Source organism: Glycine max, chromosome 19, assembly GCF_000004515.6.
Source record: "Glycine max cultivar Williams 82 chromosome 19, Glycine_max_v4.0, whole genome shotgun sequence".
In the NCBI taxonomy this organism is placed as follows: domain Eukaryota; kingdom Viridiplantae; phylum Streptophyta; class Magnoliopsida; order Fabales; family Fabaceae; genus Glycine; species Glycine max.
The window spans coordinates 40,744,305-40,762,005 of NC_038255.2; the positions used below are offsets into that span (position 1 = coordinate 40,744,305).

Here is a 17,701-nt window from a genome sequence, read left to right on the forward strand (position 1 = left end):
TTATTTCTTTTTAATAAAAAACTATTTATTTAATTTTTTTTTATAATTTTTTCATAATAAAATATGAATGTCTATTAGTATATACAATGACATCAAATTACAAATTATAATAGTAAAAGTTTGTTAATTTTTAAATTATTTTTTAAAATCATACACAATTATTTTTTATTGACTGATCATTTAAAAAATATAACCTTTAAAAAAATCATTCCAAAGGAGATTATTGCTTTTTACAAATTAAAAGTGTCATTAAAATTACAATTTTTCCTAAAAATTATTAATGCATCTAATTTAACTATAATGTTTTATAATAATTATTTTTTTTACTTGAACCTTTCATCAAGCATGAGAGGGTAAAATAATTATTTATAGTTTATAAAAGAGTATTCTTTTTTCTTTTAGACTCAATTTAATTTACCAGTTTGTCAAAAAAAAATTGTTGCAATCATTATAATTTTTTTCAAATTATAATAATTAGTCACAATCTACTTTTAACGTTTAGATATATTTTGTCACACTTCTTACCCTTTGGAGACTAGATTTTGTATTTTTATGAACCTATTTGTCAGTGAAGTAGGAAGACAAAAAGTTAAAAAATATTATAGGACAAATATTAGTTTATGGTGACAATTAGAGATGATTACATCGACAATAATTTCAATGACAAATTTTTTCCTTTGTGTCACGTAGGTTATTTTATTAACGCTGACGGATGGAAGTTAACGGTGAGATATATTTATAACACTTTTTACACTTTCGAAAACTAAATTTTGTATTTTCATCTTTTAAAAATACAACGAACTACACAAGGGACTGTTTACACTTTAAAATATTTCATTTTTATCTATATAAATTAACATAACATATTATTTGCTAATATTTGCCCACAAAAAGGTCTTTATAGTTAACTTCTTTTAATTCTTATTGTTTAAAGTTGGCTAATAATATCGTTATATTTAAATCCTTTCAAACATATGTAAAATTGAAATTGGTAATATAAGATCGAAAATTATGTAATGGTGTTAGATAGGTGAAAATCAAAAGGGTTATAAAATTGTAACCATGAAATCCGAATGAGAAATTTTAAATTATAGGAAATAGAAAAAAAAGGTTTTACAAGTATAAAGACAAAAAGCGTAACTAAACTAAAAATAAAAACCTGTCATCACATCACACAGTACGACGTCGTTCCAGTGAGTCCAGTAATCGCCGGAAACAAGAAACGAGAAACGAAGCCCTTTTCTATCGAGAGGAGAGTACGTTGAAGAGAAGGAGAAGGAAGAATGGAGGGAGAAGAAGAGTTGCTATGGAAATCTGAGCCTCAACGCGAATCCATAGTCTCTGTCTCGCTCGCACGTGCGATAACTTCTCTTCTCACTTCCCGCCCAAAGAAGCTTCACGACTCTATTCATCGTCTCTCCTCACATTCACGCTCGCACACTTCACTCGCTTCCCTCGAAGACTCTCTCTGGTTCTTCCTCAGCTTCGTAACCGATTCTAGAACCAACAACTCTTCCCTCGATGAAGTTCTTCTTCCCGTCATCGACAACGTATTCAATTTCTCCTTCCGCTTAATTTGTTTAATTTGAATTTTCTTCTCTTTTCGTAACGTTGTTGTGTGTTTCTTCATTTTTGATTGGCAGGCGTTGAAGTCGAAGCATGGTGACCAAGCGATGATTCTGCTGAGCTGGCTCTTCCAGGACGAGCTTCTTTTTCAGCCCGTTGCTGAGGCTCTTGCTAGCATTGTCTCCAGAAAGCACGTGCACGATCGCTACTTGTTGCTTGGTTGGTGTCTCCTTCTCCGGAATCTTGTTGAGTTCGAGAATTCAGCTCATCAGTCCATGTTTGGTGGTGAGTTTCCGATTTTCGCTCTCACTGTTTCACCTGTTTGTAGTGTATTCACGGAGAACAAGTTTAGAGAATAGGAAAGCTTTTGTTTCAATTTCAATTGGTGTGATTAATTAACTTGTGTTTGCTAGGAATAAGGGGGAGGTATGGCGATTTGTTGAAGATACTCTCCACCTGCCTTCCGGATTTGGCTGGCATTGTGAGTAAAGGAAGGTAATGTCATTTCTCATGAATATCTTTCGTTAATGTAAATGGTGGTTCATGTTGTTTAGTGGTTCATTTTACTTATGATATCCAATAGTGGTTCATTTATCAAGATATTTGCCTTTTATTTTCTTGTATATTATATTATGTAAGCACACATGTCTTGCATCATGTATTCAAGCATTCATCAGATACTTTCAGGAGATAATATTCTGTTGCCTAGAAGCATTTGACTGATTATTGATGTGTTCAATATTCAATAATAAACTCAATTGTACACAGATGTTCCTCTTCATAAATTTAGTGTTTCTTGTTGTAGTATGCTACCCATTTATTTTTCCAATAATGTCAACTCCATATCTCTCCCATTTGCCCTTTTTATGATAGCATCTTTATAATGTTCTTTTATTAATTCACTGATTATACCATCAATTTTCGTTATCTGATCACTGGCTCTTCAGCACTTTGCAAGATGGTTTTGAGTTGCCATCTCGCCTTGGAGTGTCTGCCGCTGATTGTTTTTTGTCCCTTTCGGGAGCATTAACGAAAGTGGCCGAGAGTAAGAAGTCAAAATTAAATACAAGAGCAAAAGATCAGGAAATTACTTTTGTACAGTCTCCTACTATTGACAAGAAAGTGAACTTGGAATCAAAATCTTTGTTGATGTCAAAGATTGAAAGGGACTATACTCTGTGGCATCATTTAGATGACATTATTTGTTTGGTGCAAAGACTCCTTTCTGTAAGTTATACACTCTTAATTCTTGTTTGAATCATCCATGTTTTAGACTACGTTTCATATATTCGTATTATGCAATTTATGATATCCAATAAGGAAAATCATATTGAATAAGCAAACATTAGAAAGTGATGGAGTTATTTAACTACACAGTATGAAGAAGACTTTAGAAGGTCAGCCGTGGGAACATTTTCTGTTATCTTGAATTTGATAAAAAAAAAGCCTGTTCTGATATTAGGTTCATGATTATTTACAAGCCTAGTTATTGCATCCTTGAGATCAAATGGATCTGCATTCTGAATAAATGGAATGAAAATAATTGAGCTCTTTTTTCACATTCCTTGTCAGAGGGGAAACTAATTTAAAACTACCTCAGATATTGTGATGGGTACTCATCTGCTTCTGCAGAAAGTATTATCAGCATCAAACTTGAAACTGAATTCTAAATGGCATACAAAATTACTAACATGAACATACATATGAAATAAGAATGTAAAAAACATGGTTCAAGCAATAACTTCTTCCTGTTGCTTTCTGTTGAACTTTGCACTGAACTTATTCAGTTGTTCAATATTCAACTCTATATTGCAGTGGAGCAAGAAAAGTCGTTTTTTACATGCCAAAGGCTTGGGGCAAGTTCTTAAATGGCTGGAGGAGATAAAGGATCACTATGGGTCCTTTCAACATGAAGCAGGTTCTGGAATCAATGCATTTTTATAGTCTACTTGATATTCAATTCTTTCACGTAGTAGCCTTCTATGGATCATAATTTTTCTTTTGTCTGCAGCATTGAAGACAGATTCTAATGTTCTCAAGACTGGGGATTTACTGCTCTCTTCTTGCTGGAAGCATTATAGCATGCTCCTACACCTGGAAGATAAGAAGTTCTCTCAGCATTACAAGGAACTGTTGAACCAGTATATGTCTGGCATTCAGGTTATATGCAATATAGAGAGTAGCTGTAATGATGTATTGAAGTAATTTGAGCAATCACCTTATGTCCCGATTGATATTGTATGGCAAGGTTTCTCTGTTTGATGTTGATGTTTGTCAAGGGAGATAAATTATTCTTGACTTGTTTATTTTGTCTGCAAATAGAAATATATGCTGACTGACTTCACTTTATATTATATAGATGTTTAGGCTTTAATTCATTTACTGCATATATCGAAGGGAATGTGTCTCTCAATAGTCTCTCGTGCAATTTTTGGCAGTCTTATTGTGAGTATGAGTGTTAGTGGCATACATTTCATTTAGCATTTTATGAAGTAGCAGTCTCATGTTACCTCTGTAAAATATATTGACCGATCATATACTGTTCTTAAGCTGGGAGTTTAAGGTGATGCTTAACAAGGTAATATTGTTCTTTTGATATCTCTGTTCTCCACCAAATTTGTGGTGTGTGTTTTCTTTAGTTTTGAGCATTTTATATGGTGAATTTGTAATTGTTACTGGCTAGAGCTACATTAGTTCAAGTGGATCAGAAATAGGTCACTAGGTGATAATAATATTTGATATGATGACATAATAACTCAATTCTTTGTGGCTTCATGCGATTCTGTGTGATGGAATTGTTTTGTTGCTGATATCCATGAAAAATTGCAGCATTATATGGACAACCACACTGGTGGTGGCTATACTGACAACAATGATGGTGGGTTGGAGACCAGAAAATTCTTTTTGAATTGTTTATGCTTACTGCTGGGACGTCTGGACAGCAAGAGATTTGAAAGCATGGTGTCAGAATTTGGGATGAATATTTCATGCATTCTAGTACCACAGGTACCTCTTCTTGAGGTCTTGGGGAATATATTGCAGATATATTCTTAAACAAAACCATTACATAACCATTTAGTCCTGCAAATGAATGTGTTATGTTTTTTCTCCCTAAAAATTTAGCATATACTTTCCCATGGATCAGGTTTAGCACTCAATTGTTATCATTAGAAACTTAGAATAAGGATACCATCTATACTATTTTTACTATAGTCCGTTCTTAGTTCTGAACTTGTATTACATGGTGTTGGCAGTGCCTTCAATGCATTAATAATAATGCCCTTAGCATTTGATAGAAAAATCAATGCTGTAATTTTGAGTAGTAACTGTCTGTAGAAACTGACATTTTGTCAAACCATTCCATAGTATAATTAACATTGTTGCTTTGCCTATGATGCACTGTCAAAGCAGAGTACTATTTCTTAATTTTACAAAGTCTAGAGTCTTGAACTACCTGACATTCGATAAATTTAAGTTCACATAGTTGATAGATAGATAAAGTAGTTTGAGATGGAAGACAAAGGGTATATTAGTAATTGAATTTATCCTGGTTGGAATGGAATGGGAATTTCTTTGAATTCTATAGTAGCTACCCAGCACACCTTTAAGACAACATAAGATTAAGTAGTGTACTGATCTTAATGCCAAAGAACTTGTTTTGTTTAAGTTTGCTATGCTGTAATTTGATCATTTGATGTTGAGGAAAAGAAAACAAAAGAAAATTATTTCATTGTCACATGGTGTCATGCAATTGTTCATACTTCCTGGGAGTCTGTCTAGGTTCAGCACCCTCTGGTTTCCTTGATGGATGATACAGACATTGCCATCTGCTATGTGCAATTGGGCTTTTATTCTGCATATTGATATAGAACTATATGAGTTGCTTGTTATGTAGCTATTTTTTAGTTATGATGCATTTAGAAGTCAGTTACTAATGAAACTGTGTTTAGTAGTTTGGGTATAGATTCTCTTATCAGAGTGACCACTTAGCTTTTACTTTTCCCTTTTTTTTCTGTAGCTTAATTGCACTGATGAAGATGTGATAGTTGGGGTAGTTTCAATATTCAAGGCTATCATTCTGAGGCCAGATTACTCACAAGAAGATGCACTTACTGACAATAGGCAGGCAAATAGTGTGATACCTTTTCTGCTTCACCTTCTAGATGAGCAGGATGGTACAGCTAAAGCTGTTGTTATGCTGATAGCAGAATACTGCTCAATGTAGTCATTTAATTCTTTCTCTTAGTCTTATGATACTAAGTAGGAGCACTTTTAAGTCTGAAATATTTTCCTTTTAAATTTAGAACTGATATGTGTGATGATCCTCCAGGAGCGAAGGTGATCAGTGCCTTATGGAAGTTCTAAAGCGCCTTGCTTCTGGAAACATTTCACAGAGAAGAAATGCTATGGATGTTATATCAGAAGTCTTGCATATATCATCAAAGTCACAAAATTTAATGCCTTCTTCTGCTTGGTATGATTGCTTATGTTGTTATACCGTATTTTTTAGTTGTTTGTATGTTTATTTGTTGAAATGTGTATTTTAGGCAAGATATGGCCAACAAATTGCTAGAGCGGCTTGGAGATGAAGAAACTAAGATTCGTGAGCAGGCATCCAAATTACTTCCAATGATAGGTTAGCATTAAAACTGAAATATAAGGTGTAATGTTTTTTTTTAATATTTCTTATAGGTTACATAAATTATCAAGTATTATTGGGTCTTGTATTGGCTGGAGCTTTAGGGATGATTGGTTCTTGACATGGTGTTGGACATTCGACCAAATGATTAAGCACCATCTTATTTGTTTTAAAATTTAATTTGAACCAAAAGATATTGGTGGGCACATGCTTTATTCACACCTCAAGTCTAAAGAGTTTTCATTTAAGGAGGTGACAAGGTGTGTTTAACATGTGTGATTAAAAACAATTTCCAAGCTTGCATCTAATAGCTTAAGCTTTTAGGTTGATTGCTTCTTTGCATTTTTCTTTTACTTCTCTCTCTTCCTTTATTTCCTCTTTCAAATGATTCATTCATTGTCATTATTTGTTGTGCTCCTCTCTTTTACTTTGACTTACATATATGTATTTAAGCAGTAATGTTTTCGCATGAATTCCGTACCACATTATGGTGATCCTGAAAATATATTGTAACAAAAATGTTTGGAATTGGACTAGCCTATGCAAATGCTTGTGACACATTTTCATTGCTGAATTACTTTTGCAGACCCTCCATTGTACTTGCCTGCACTGGTTGGTCTTGTCTACTCTCCAGATGAGAGCCAATCATCTGCTAGTGATGCCATCATTGGGGTCCTCAAACATCACAACCAGAGAATTGAAATAATATTCTTGCTTCTTGACTGTCTTAGGTATGTTTCCTTTTCTATGCTCCTCCTTCTACTGGGTTTTTAAGTTTGGAGCTGAACTTATAGAAACTGTTTCTAGAGCTGGAGTTTAAAAACTAAGAATATTTTGATACGTTTAGATATCACTGCTTGACTAAAACTTTGGCTTCCTTATCCTTCCAGCAACATGAGTAAAAGCCTAGACCTTACACAGTCTACTGGAGATAAAGGTATTATTTTTTTCCTACTTCCAACATCACAATTTGACAGACTATGCATTTCATTGCTTTGCTAATTCTATTTTCTATATCAACATTTATAGAAGGTAGGTTGAGCATTTATTGACACGTGTAATAGTAGGTTAGTTTTATACTGTTTAATAACTTCTCAAGGATGCATTTTCATGAAAATCTCCTGTTAGTTGGATGCCATTGATTTGTAGATCTTTTTTTTTTTTTTTGTAAAATTCCATACCAATTTCAAGCAGTTTTTTTATGGCTGTATCTTCTAAAGCTAAAGTTCATCAAGTTTTTGAACACAGTTTGTTGTGGAAAGTAATGCTTTCTTAGTTTCTCCCTTTGAAATAGTGCAAGATCATCCACTTGTTGCTATCCAGAAGTCATAGATATGAAAATCACATTCTGCATTTTAAATAATCGTGTAAGATTGCCAAATTTTTATTGGTGCTAACTGATTTTAACTGGCTCTTCGAATGTGGGTTTAGGCTTAACTCAATCCCAAAATCTAGCTCATAGGGTGAGGGTTGCCCTCACTTATATACTCTATCTTGACACTATCTCTAACCGATGTGGGATTTGAGTTTTTCTCAATACTGGCTTATATAAGGATGTATAAAACTGTACGAGTACATGTCACTTCAATGTGTTATATTTTCAAGATGCACACACACACACACTCAATACTGTTCACTTCAAATTGTGATAATTTCTTATTATTTTTCTTATTCACAACTGTGACTATAATATTGAGCAACTTGTAATATCAGTTTCTCAGTTATGCACTTCTGTTTTATATTCTTATTAGTTAAAAATACTGCATCCATTATGTTCTCATTTGTTTTTTATTTGATGTCAGGGTCAAAGTTGGATGCTGACCAAGTACTCAAACTGGTTCCAGTATGGTCTAAAAGTGTAAGATGATAGATTGAGCATGGTTGCATCCATTATGTGTATGGTTGTGGGATTTGGCTCACTTTAAAGTTCAGAATAAATGTATGGGGTTATAGCTGTTGATTGGAGAATCATCAATTGAGATTTTAACTACATAATTTGTTATACATGTGCATGTACTCTATCACAATTATGACCATTGACTTTCCAATCAACGTCTATAACTATTATGTACTTTACCCTTTAGAGTGCATGTCTCACATCATAACTTTATACTTCCCAATCAACAGTTATGGACATGATTCTTTTTTCTTTTTCTCTCCTTTGTTTTTTGTCAATGTGGAAATCTCATCAAGAAATAGATGACTGATATATTTTTTAAGTTGAAAAGTAAAATGGTCGAGTTGGTTAATTGAAATTGTAGACTTTTAAGACTTCATAATAGTGATAAATACTAACAGATTATTTCAACATTTTAAGCCTGCTAATTTGCTAAAGCAATGTTGTGTTACTAGATTCCTCTTTAATCTGTCTAAAACCCAAATAATCCCAAAAGTATGATCTGTTTGGTGTACACCTAAGAATGATTGTTTATCTCTGATCTGCCCCCCTTACATGAAAACCCTTTGTTCTCAAAGCATGGACAATGACATAGCACTAGCCTTCCTGACCTAGTTAAAGTTTAATTTGATTATGAAACTTGGGGAGGTTACAATGAAACTCTTAGCTGTTTGGTAGAAGTTGCCCTTGCCCATGTTAAGAACCAAATCATGCCGAAGCTTAAGCTCTTGGGTACAGGTCCAAAATGGTTTCTTTCTTTCTCTAACTAAACTCAGTTTTTGGAGTTGAGGTTTGACACTCTTTTTCTTGATTGATGACTGTTCACTACCTTTGATATATCTATTTCCCCTTGTTTACCTGTGGCTTGACCATGATACAGGAATTCATATTAGCAAAAGTATTTTAATTTGTTAATTCCAATCAGGTTCAAGACTGGAACTTATTAATTGGACCACTGGTTGACAAGATGTTTGGAGATCCATCAAATGCAACTATTGTCAAATTTTTGAGTTATATAAGTGAAAACCTGGCAAATGTTGCTGATCTTGTATTGCATCATGTTCTGCTACACGTTAAAGAACAGAAGAAGTGAGTATTTCTAGTACATTTTTTTAAAGATCAAATGCTGTCTTAAATCTTTTAAAATAAACAGTATAGCTGTTATATTTTCCTCTTATCTATAATTATGAGCTCAAAAGCTTTAACTGTAAAAACAAAGAGCTGTATGTTGGTGTCAAATATTATAAGAAATCTAGATTTGAAAAGCCAATGGATGATAAAGAAACCTGATGCACTCCACATTGATTGAGGTCAAAGAAGATATTCAAATTGTGCTGTACTTTATAGAGCTGATGGGCATGGGGGCTTACATAATTCTTTGATGTGGCTTGGTTGGTTGGTGTTATAGAATAATAGAACTCTTGAGACCTAAGTGATCTCTAAAAAATTTATGATCTTATTAGCAAAGCTGTGAATGTATGAAAAGCAAAATGAAAATTTGTGCTGTTATTGTATGCTCTTTTCATTCTTATCAGAATAGTCTGTCTGTCATTGGTAAATTAGGATGCATTTGTAAAGTTTTTTTTTTTTAAAGTCAAATGAGATATACTACCTATGTCCCTATATATAAGACTCTTTTCACTTTATTGATTGTCCCTTTTTATAAGACCCTCTTTTAAAAGTTTGGTGCATTAATTATTTTTATCCTATAATACACTTAAATAATTACAGTATTCTCTCTCCAAACATTAATTATTCCTTGGTGGGAAGCAATTTAAGTGGTAAGAGAAATGAAGGGTAATTTTGGAAGAGCACTATAAATAATTGACAAATTTAATGTGATTAACTAAATTAACCACTTTTCTTAAAGGGTTTGAATTAGTTGAAAGGGTCTTATATATAAGGATGGAGGTAGTATTAATCTCACTCATAATCATAGAGTGTGTTCGTTTGGATTATTGCAATACTAAAATCTTTTTGTCCATATATTCTGTCATCAGTGAGTGTGTCTATATGTCTCAAAAGTGGGAGAAATTCATGTGTTGATTAAATCAAAAATTGATGAGTAAACACTAAATGTAAAGTAATTGTGTGAGCAAAGGCTTGCATAATTATTTAATTTGTTGGTGGTAGTTTCTTTCCTGATACATTCTCTATTCTGTTGCAGGATTGATGAAAGTTTCTTATCAAGATGGGAGCAAAGAACCTACACCTGTGATGAGTTTGAAGAAATGCAGCAGTCTCTGTTTGAGCATTTATGCCCTTTGCTCATAATTAAGATTCTTCCCCTGAAAACTTTCAATGACCTCAATTCATCAATTATGTATGGACATCTCAGTCAAAATATAATCCAGGGTATATATTCCTGTCTTGTGTATCTGCCTGTCTGATGGTCTTTTAAACCTTTGCTTTGAGTTCATTATTTTTGTTTTTGTTAATAGTTATACTGTCAGTTTTACCTGGTATTAAAGTCTGTTTATCCAATCTTCTGATGTGTGAATTAAAAGCTCGTGGAATCAGGGCTTTGTCCCTGTTTCTATATGCTCATGAATTTGGCACGGCCCAAATTTGGTTGCTAGCCCACTGAATTGAAATTTTGTAAAAGTTGGATAGAAAGGTACCAACTATGTGATTCTTTTTTATAAAGCTCGTGGACTATGCTTTTACATTTTATGGATATTCTGCTAAATTGTTTAAATAAATATATCCCCTACTGGACCTACACTTGGTAGACTTGTAGTTTAAAGAAAGATGATTGAACAGAGACAGCACAGCCACATTGAAATTTTTAAGTTCTCTCTTTCTTAGTTATATGAAGTCATGACTGTGGACTTCAATCCTATATATAATCTCAGGTTCTTGAGTATTGTGCATAGACTACTGCATGTCTCTATCAGTCTAGAAATTACGTCCTTTTTCATTTAATTATTATATTTTTCTTCTGAAGTTATTACAAGCTATGCATATATTTTTTCATTGCGAGGTAGATGCAGGAAGCAGGGACACTGATATTGATTATGATTGTATCGCTGCTTTCCTTCTAAACAGGTTCACCCTTAAAGAACATAGCCTTTGTCTCCTTCTACTAAACATTACAGGAACCTGATGCATGTCATGGTATTCATTATTTTCAGGGCCTTTTGTGAGTTTGAATTTGAAGAAGTTCGGAAGCTTTCTGCTGAGCTGTGTGGACGCATTCATCCACAAGTAATTTTTTCTTTTATGAATTTTCTGGAAAGACATCCACAAGCACAACCTTGGTTTTATTTACATTTCAGTTTGAGAGATTTTTTGACATTGTTTTGTATACAACATTACAACATGATTGAAAACTTTTAGATGCAATTACTCAATCCTTGTATGAATTTTTGTTTTGATGGAGTTCTTAATTCTGTCAGTTTTCGATAATTGGTTATAATTATTATTACATCGTAAAATGTATAAATCCTTATATTAAACTTGTTTCTCTTTATGGCAGACATCCAATCTGAATCTGGCACCACAGTTAACCTTATTAGTTGTTACCTATTATTGGGAGTTTATTTATAGCACTATTACTTTAACCTTTCTACGCTTTCTGATTCTTTAGGTTCTACTCCCATTTGTTTGCTCCCTGTTAGAGAGGGCTGTTGATTCTAAGAATGTACTGAAGATAAAGGCCTGTTTATTTTCAATCTGCACATCTCTTATGGTAAATGTTTTTCTCCATCATTATTTAAATTGTGTGCTGCTTTTTAGAAGTCTGTTTCAGTTTCTGGCATTATCTGTTTCAATTTGGCTTCCAGTAAGGTGGGTTTTTTGGATTTATAGGTCAGAGGCTGGGAGTCACTTTCTCATCCTTCAATGTATTCGATTAGAAAGATGATTGAAACAGTACTGTTATGGCCTTGTCTGAACGCTGATTCAGGTCCATAAGTATTTAGTTTCTATGTTTCTTTCAGTTTAATTTAAACCAAAACTAATTGTGATGGACATTACTTTTTCTCAGTTTCTAAAGCACAACATGGGTGCATTGATTGTCTAGCATTGATGATATGTGCTGAGCTACAAGCTAAGGAATCAATAAACAATTCCATTCCAGACACAGTAAGGGCTCTTGGGAAGAAAGGTATTATTGATGTGTGTTTTCCTGAATATAAGCATGAATGCATGATACTACTGGGTAGTTGAATGTGGCTTCATCTCAAATCTGTTGAGTCTGCTGCTGCAGGGAATTCCGTTGTCACCTATGTGATCAATCAGTTCTTTAATAACAAGAATGAACAAACTTCAACTCCAGAGTTTGGGGATGAAAACTCAGAATTTGTTGCTGCTGTTTCTCTTTCTTTTTGTCTGTGTATGGGTAATGTTCTCATTAGCACTTGCCAGAAGATATCAGAATCTTGCAAGAAGCCCTTTGCAGCACAAGTTATTCCTTTTCTCCTTCATTCTCTTGAGGTACCAGCACATATTTAGATCTAGATTGCCTGATAGCATGAGTTTAATAGAGTTTTAGTTCTTGAAACTTCAATGTTGCTTGGTTATTGTTGAAAATCAGAATATGATATTCTGATTTATTAATAATAGCGGTTTATAGGCACATAATCTTCGATTTAGAGGAAACAAAACATCCTCTATTTATGTATAATTAATGTAACCAAACCTATATAAACCCGCATCCGCTGGGTATTCAAACACAGTTTTCAGTCAATTATCCCTTTGTTTTCTCCTATTTCAACAGTTATGAAACTAACTATATTTGGTCAACAGTTTGAAACGAAGTCAGAGATTAGAGCAGCATGCACCCAGGTCCTATTTTCTGCCGTCTATCATCTAAGATCTGCAGTTCTTCCTTATGCATCTGACCTTCTCAGAATGGCACTAAAAGCCCTGAGGAAGGAGTCAGACAAGGTAAATTACCTTTGCTCCTCTACATTAATAATACCATATATGTAAAGTTATCAGAATAAACAATTTTGCACAAGTCTCTTATGTATGTTACTTGCTAGATCTTGGGGTCCTTGTATTGAACATATTGGTGGTGACTGTCTGTCTGTCTGTCTGGATTGTGGCATGAAACTAATTACCAGGTCATTTAATAAGATTTTCACTGACCTTGTGCAATAACGTTTATCTGAACATTTAATAAGTTTCTGTTATTCTATTCCTATATATGTAGTGACTTCGTGGAAAATATGGAGAATATTTCTTTAAATTAAAAAGAAGGTAACCAATAGAATTAAGGCAATCCAAATGTTGGGAGAAAGGTTATGGATGACAGCTTGGTAAAAAGTGGACAAATATATAAGCTGATATGGCTTTCTTCTGAGTGGAGCCATATTATTTTCTCTTGACGTGTGAGAAAATGTCGTACAATGTTGATGCATTTTTAATGTTCAACAGGAAAGGATGGCAGGTGCAAAGCTAATAGCATCACTTATGGCCAGTGAAGATATGATTTTGGAAAACATATCAGTTGGACTATTACAAGCAAGGTCTGTACTCTCAACCATATCTTCGTCAGATCCTTCACCTGAGTTACAACAGCTATGCTGCAAGTTGCTAGCATGCATATCTTCTCCGTGAGTTGCAACAAACTTTTTTTCAAGTTTATTACAAAAGATCTCATTTAGTTGTGGTATCACTCTTCTCCCCTTTTTTTATTTATTTGTTCAGTGTACATAGTTCACTTTTGTATGTGCAGATAAAATATTTTTGAGATAGGTTTCATTGCATACTTGAATAGTCATAGGAAGTATGCATTCCCATGATCATGTTGTATACAATAGCTGTTAATATCAGTTTAATGTCAAATTCAGGGATATGTACACATCCATATTTTTATTTTTTTGGTACAGACTATATTATTTCTTTTATATCGTGTATTACTGTCCTGTTGCTCCTTTTTGAAAATGAAACATTTAAGATGAAATGAAAAGCTACATCGCAGCATTATGCAAGAGTTCAACTTGCCAATAGTTTTCTTATGGAAAAACAAGGTTTTATGAAGAGTGTGGTATGGAAGAAAAAGACAAGAAATTGTCACACTATTTTTCTGAGGATTGATGGGGTATATTTAGTGAGAAAGACATTTTATATGAGAATGTAAGAAATAAATTTTGGCAATATAATTATATGGATGATGAAGATTAAAAGCTTTTCAAAGTCACACGATCATTAAAAAATAAAAGTCTCATGACTTTAAAAATTCACATGAATAGAGCGTATTTTAATCTTAATCATGCATGATAAGATTTAATGGTTAATATATATTATATCCTCTTTAATATAAAAATGTCTTCATTTACGAATAAAAAACCATTTATGATTTATCAGAAAACAATTGCTTTGCCTATGTATCCAAAATGACGTGATATTATTTTATTAGCAATATAGATTCCATCATCTTCATTAACGAAATAATTGATTCATCATAATCCAAATCCAACATTATTCCTCGCTCTCTCACTCTCACCAAAATCCAAAACAAGAAAAATAATAATGCTGCAACTGGCGTTCGCTGTGGCCTTCTCTGCTTTGCCTCTCACTTTGTATATTCCTCCCATACGCAGTTTCAACCTCTTCGTCCACACCCTCCAGATCTTTCTGCAAGATTTCTCTCTCTTCTCCTTTCGCCCTTTTCTTCGCATCAGACTCGCCATCTCTCGCATCTTCAACTCCATCATCCACGTAACCTGGTAGATCACATCCTCTCTCTCTCTGTTCTTTTTTCTCTCTCTTTGATTGGATCCAAAAAGAATTTGAAACTTTAGGGGTTTGCTGTGTAACAATTTGTTGCTGCCATGACGTGATTGATTGATGAATAAAGAATAAAAATCATTAACTTGTTAGATATTCTCCCTTATTGGCTTGGTTAATATTGTGTTTTTGAATTGCATCGCTGAATAATTTGGGTTTTTGATTGTTGTGGTTTGAGCCAACTGCAATTTCGCTCCATAGGATTTACTGAGACGAGCTCCAATCAAATTTTCGATTGTCGTAAGCGAAAAGACATGCTGACAAGGAAAATTGCAGTATTGATTAAAAAAATACAGTTAAATTCATAAGAAATCATCTCGTTGTGATGAATTGTGAGTAATTACTGTAAACGTTATAAAATTTTATCATAAACACATAATAATTTGCAATTATATGATATAGTGAAACCACCAACTACGGAATTGTGTTAAATATATTATAAGAGAATTTTATTATTTATAATAATTCTACTGAAGTAAGATGATCTTCTGTAAAAATGTGTTCTATATAAAAAAAATTGATATTGTAAAAATCTTTTATACGTTTCCATGCATAAACTATGTATATCCGAATGCCAATGCTTATCTAATTCTTTGGTATCGAAGAAAAGTTATATCACGAGGAGTACAACTTATGCAACACTTTTTTCTAACTATCTTATCCCTTATTTATGTTCTTCTCTTTATCTTTGTATTGTATACATTTTTAAATGAAAATATTATATAAATATAATTTCTGTTTGAAGAATTAAATGCATTTTAGATTTTAGTTTTTACATTGATGACTTCCATTTCAGCTAGGATTACAATGGGTTAGTTGGGAGAATATCTGTGTTTTTCTCCTGTGGGGTTTCCTTTGACTATTTGGTTTTGATGTGTGGTTGGTCTTTTCTACATGACTTTTCTCCTGTTGGACGGTGGCTGGTGCATGTGTGGCACGTCGAGGGCCAATGGCTTTTAAGTTTTTGGGTTAGTTGCAGCATTGTATCAAAACCAAGTTTGGTCGTAAGATCACACACGTTAAATTAAAACTGAAAAATGTAACTTGCATGTTAATCTCATTATTAATCTTAAGTTTTATTATAACTTTTGTTTTTGAGATAGGAACTTTGATAAAAAAAAATCATTTTAATTTAACTAATTTAAACTAAAATTAATTCTGTAAATTTTAAATTATCTAAAACCATTTTTTTTCTGCAATCTGATCGAACTTAAACAGTATACCAACAAGTTATTGCTGTGGATAAAATTTAACTTGAATTCCTTAAGGTACCTAAATTAAATCTTGTTGAAATAAAAAAAAAAATGATTGGAGCAATAAGAGTGGTTAGTTAGATTCTTTTCCCACTAAAAGCAGGAAAAAAAAAACTCAAAACAGTTTCATAAATTCTAAACCATGAATGGCTGTTAGTTGAAATTACTAATTTATCTATTTAAGAATATTGGAATTGTGAAAAATTATAATATAATAATTTTAGTTTTTAGATCTTTGACTTTGTGAATGTGATACTTGTTTATTATATTTTAATTTGTAAATCATATTTAACATAATATGTTAGTCTATATGATGATATTAATAATAATACAATTTCTTCATGTATTTTTTTAAAAATTATTTAATTACATGTAACAATTATAAATAATATATTTAATATTTTATTTAATAAAAATGTTAGCTTATAAAAATATTAAATTTTAAAAATAATATATAAATTTAAATGTTTTGACCCTTCAATCCAATCCAATTCAAATCATTTGTAAACTAATTGATTTGAGCTAGATTTAAATTTTTTTTTCTTAAAAAATTAATTAAAGTAATTTTTTGAAAATTAATTGAGTTGAATCATGCATTTACTAAAATCCAATTCAAACAATCCAATCCAATCCAAATGGTTTGTAAACTAATTGATTTGAGCTAGATTTAATTTTTTTTCTTAAAAAATTAATTAAAGTAATTTGTTGAAAATTAATTGAGTTGAATCATGCATTTACTAAAATCCAATTCAAACATGTTAGTTGAGTCGTACACCGGTTTGTTGTTACTTACCACTATTTCAACAAACTGACGGAAACCAACCAATTGCGTAGCAAATGTAAGTAGTATGTTGTTACGATAATGATTTTTCTGTGTGTGTGTGTGTGTGTGTGAATATTAGGATAATGAAGCTGACTTTTCTAAGATTAATTAATTTACTTTCTCATCAAGAAATTATTTGTTTGATCTTTAGCCACCTTAAATCATATCCTAATTATGCTGAGAAGTAGGGTCCTAGTGTCCTAGTGTCATTATTGACTCATTAATACAAAATTTGGTGATGAGAAGTAGGGTCACAGGGAAGATGTGGCAGATGGGACATCTTCGCAAAGCCAAACATTAAGATATTCTTATTTTAATTAGAAGTAAACAAAAGTAATACCTATTTTAATGTTGCTGATGCAGTGACATTGTTGCTGATGACAACGGATTGCAGGTTGCCATATTCCCCACTCTTCGCCCTCGTCCTTCTATGATTATTACAATTCTTACGGGTGGGAGTTATTAATGATTTAACATAACATAAAATAAAAAGAAAATATGTATGGAGTATCATAAAATTTTAAAAATATTAATTGTATTCTTATAATTTTTTATTAATTTAGTTTATATACAAATAAAACATTTTTTTAATGTCTTAAGTGATAATTTCCTTAGACAGTCTTCTAAGGTGACTAATAACTTATGAAGATTACTTATGTTTTATTTTTATATGAATCAAATTAATAAAAAAAATTATAAAAATAAAATTAATATTTTTCAAATGATTTAATTATTCATTTAATTCTTATAGTTTTTACACTTATTTCTTTTAATCATTTAAGTGA

At 32.4% G+C, this 17,701-nt stretch overlaps 1 protein-coding gene across 2 annotated transcripts; it reads left to right on the forward strand.

Moving 5' to 3' along the window:
* The first annotated feature begins 1,168 nt into the window (after nt 1-1,168).
* LOC100800773 (uncharacterized) lies at nt 1,169-13,905 on the forward strand. Of its 2 annotated transcripts, none has more exons than XM_006604306.4 (23): nt 1,169-1,550; nt 1,644-1,851; nt 1,980-2,061; nt 2,514-2,793; nt 3,382-3,484; nt 3,578-3,726; nt 4,396-4,572; nt 5,585-5,787; nt 5,897-6,040; nt 6,114-6,202; nt 6,792-6,936; nt 7,096-7,142; nt 8,008-8,063; nt 9,028-9,191; nt 10,270-10,457; nt 11,090-11,150; nt 11,237-11,309; nt 11,692-11,793; nt 11,913-12,009; nt 12,091-12,210; nt 12,313-12,539; nt 12,852-12,992; nt 13,485-13,905. In XM_006604306.4, the coding sequence occupies exons 1-23, from the start codon at nt 1,284-1,286 to the stop codon at nt 13,665-13,667; spliced, it is 3,306 nt and encodes a 1,101-aa protein (XP_006604369.1). In that variant the 5' UTR covers nt 1,169-1,283; the 3' UTR covers nt 13,668-13,905. The 2 variants fall into 2 exon arrangements, with proteins under 2 accessions (XP_006604369.1, XP_006604370.1); XM_006604307.4 differs by having other exon boundaries at nt 11,096-11,150.
* The last annotated feature ends 3,796 nt before the right edge of the window (nt 13,906-17,701 follow it).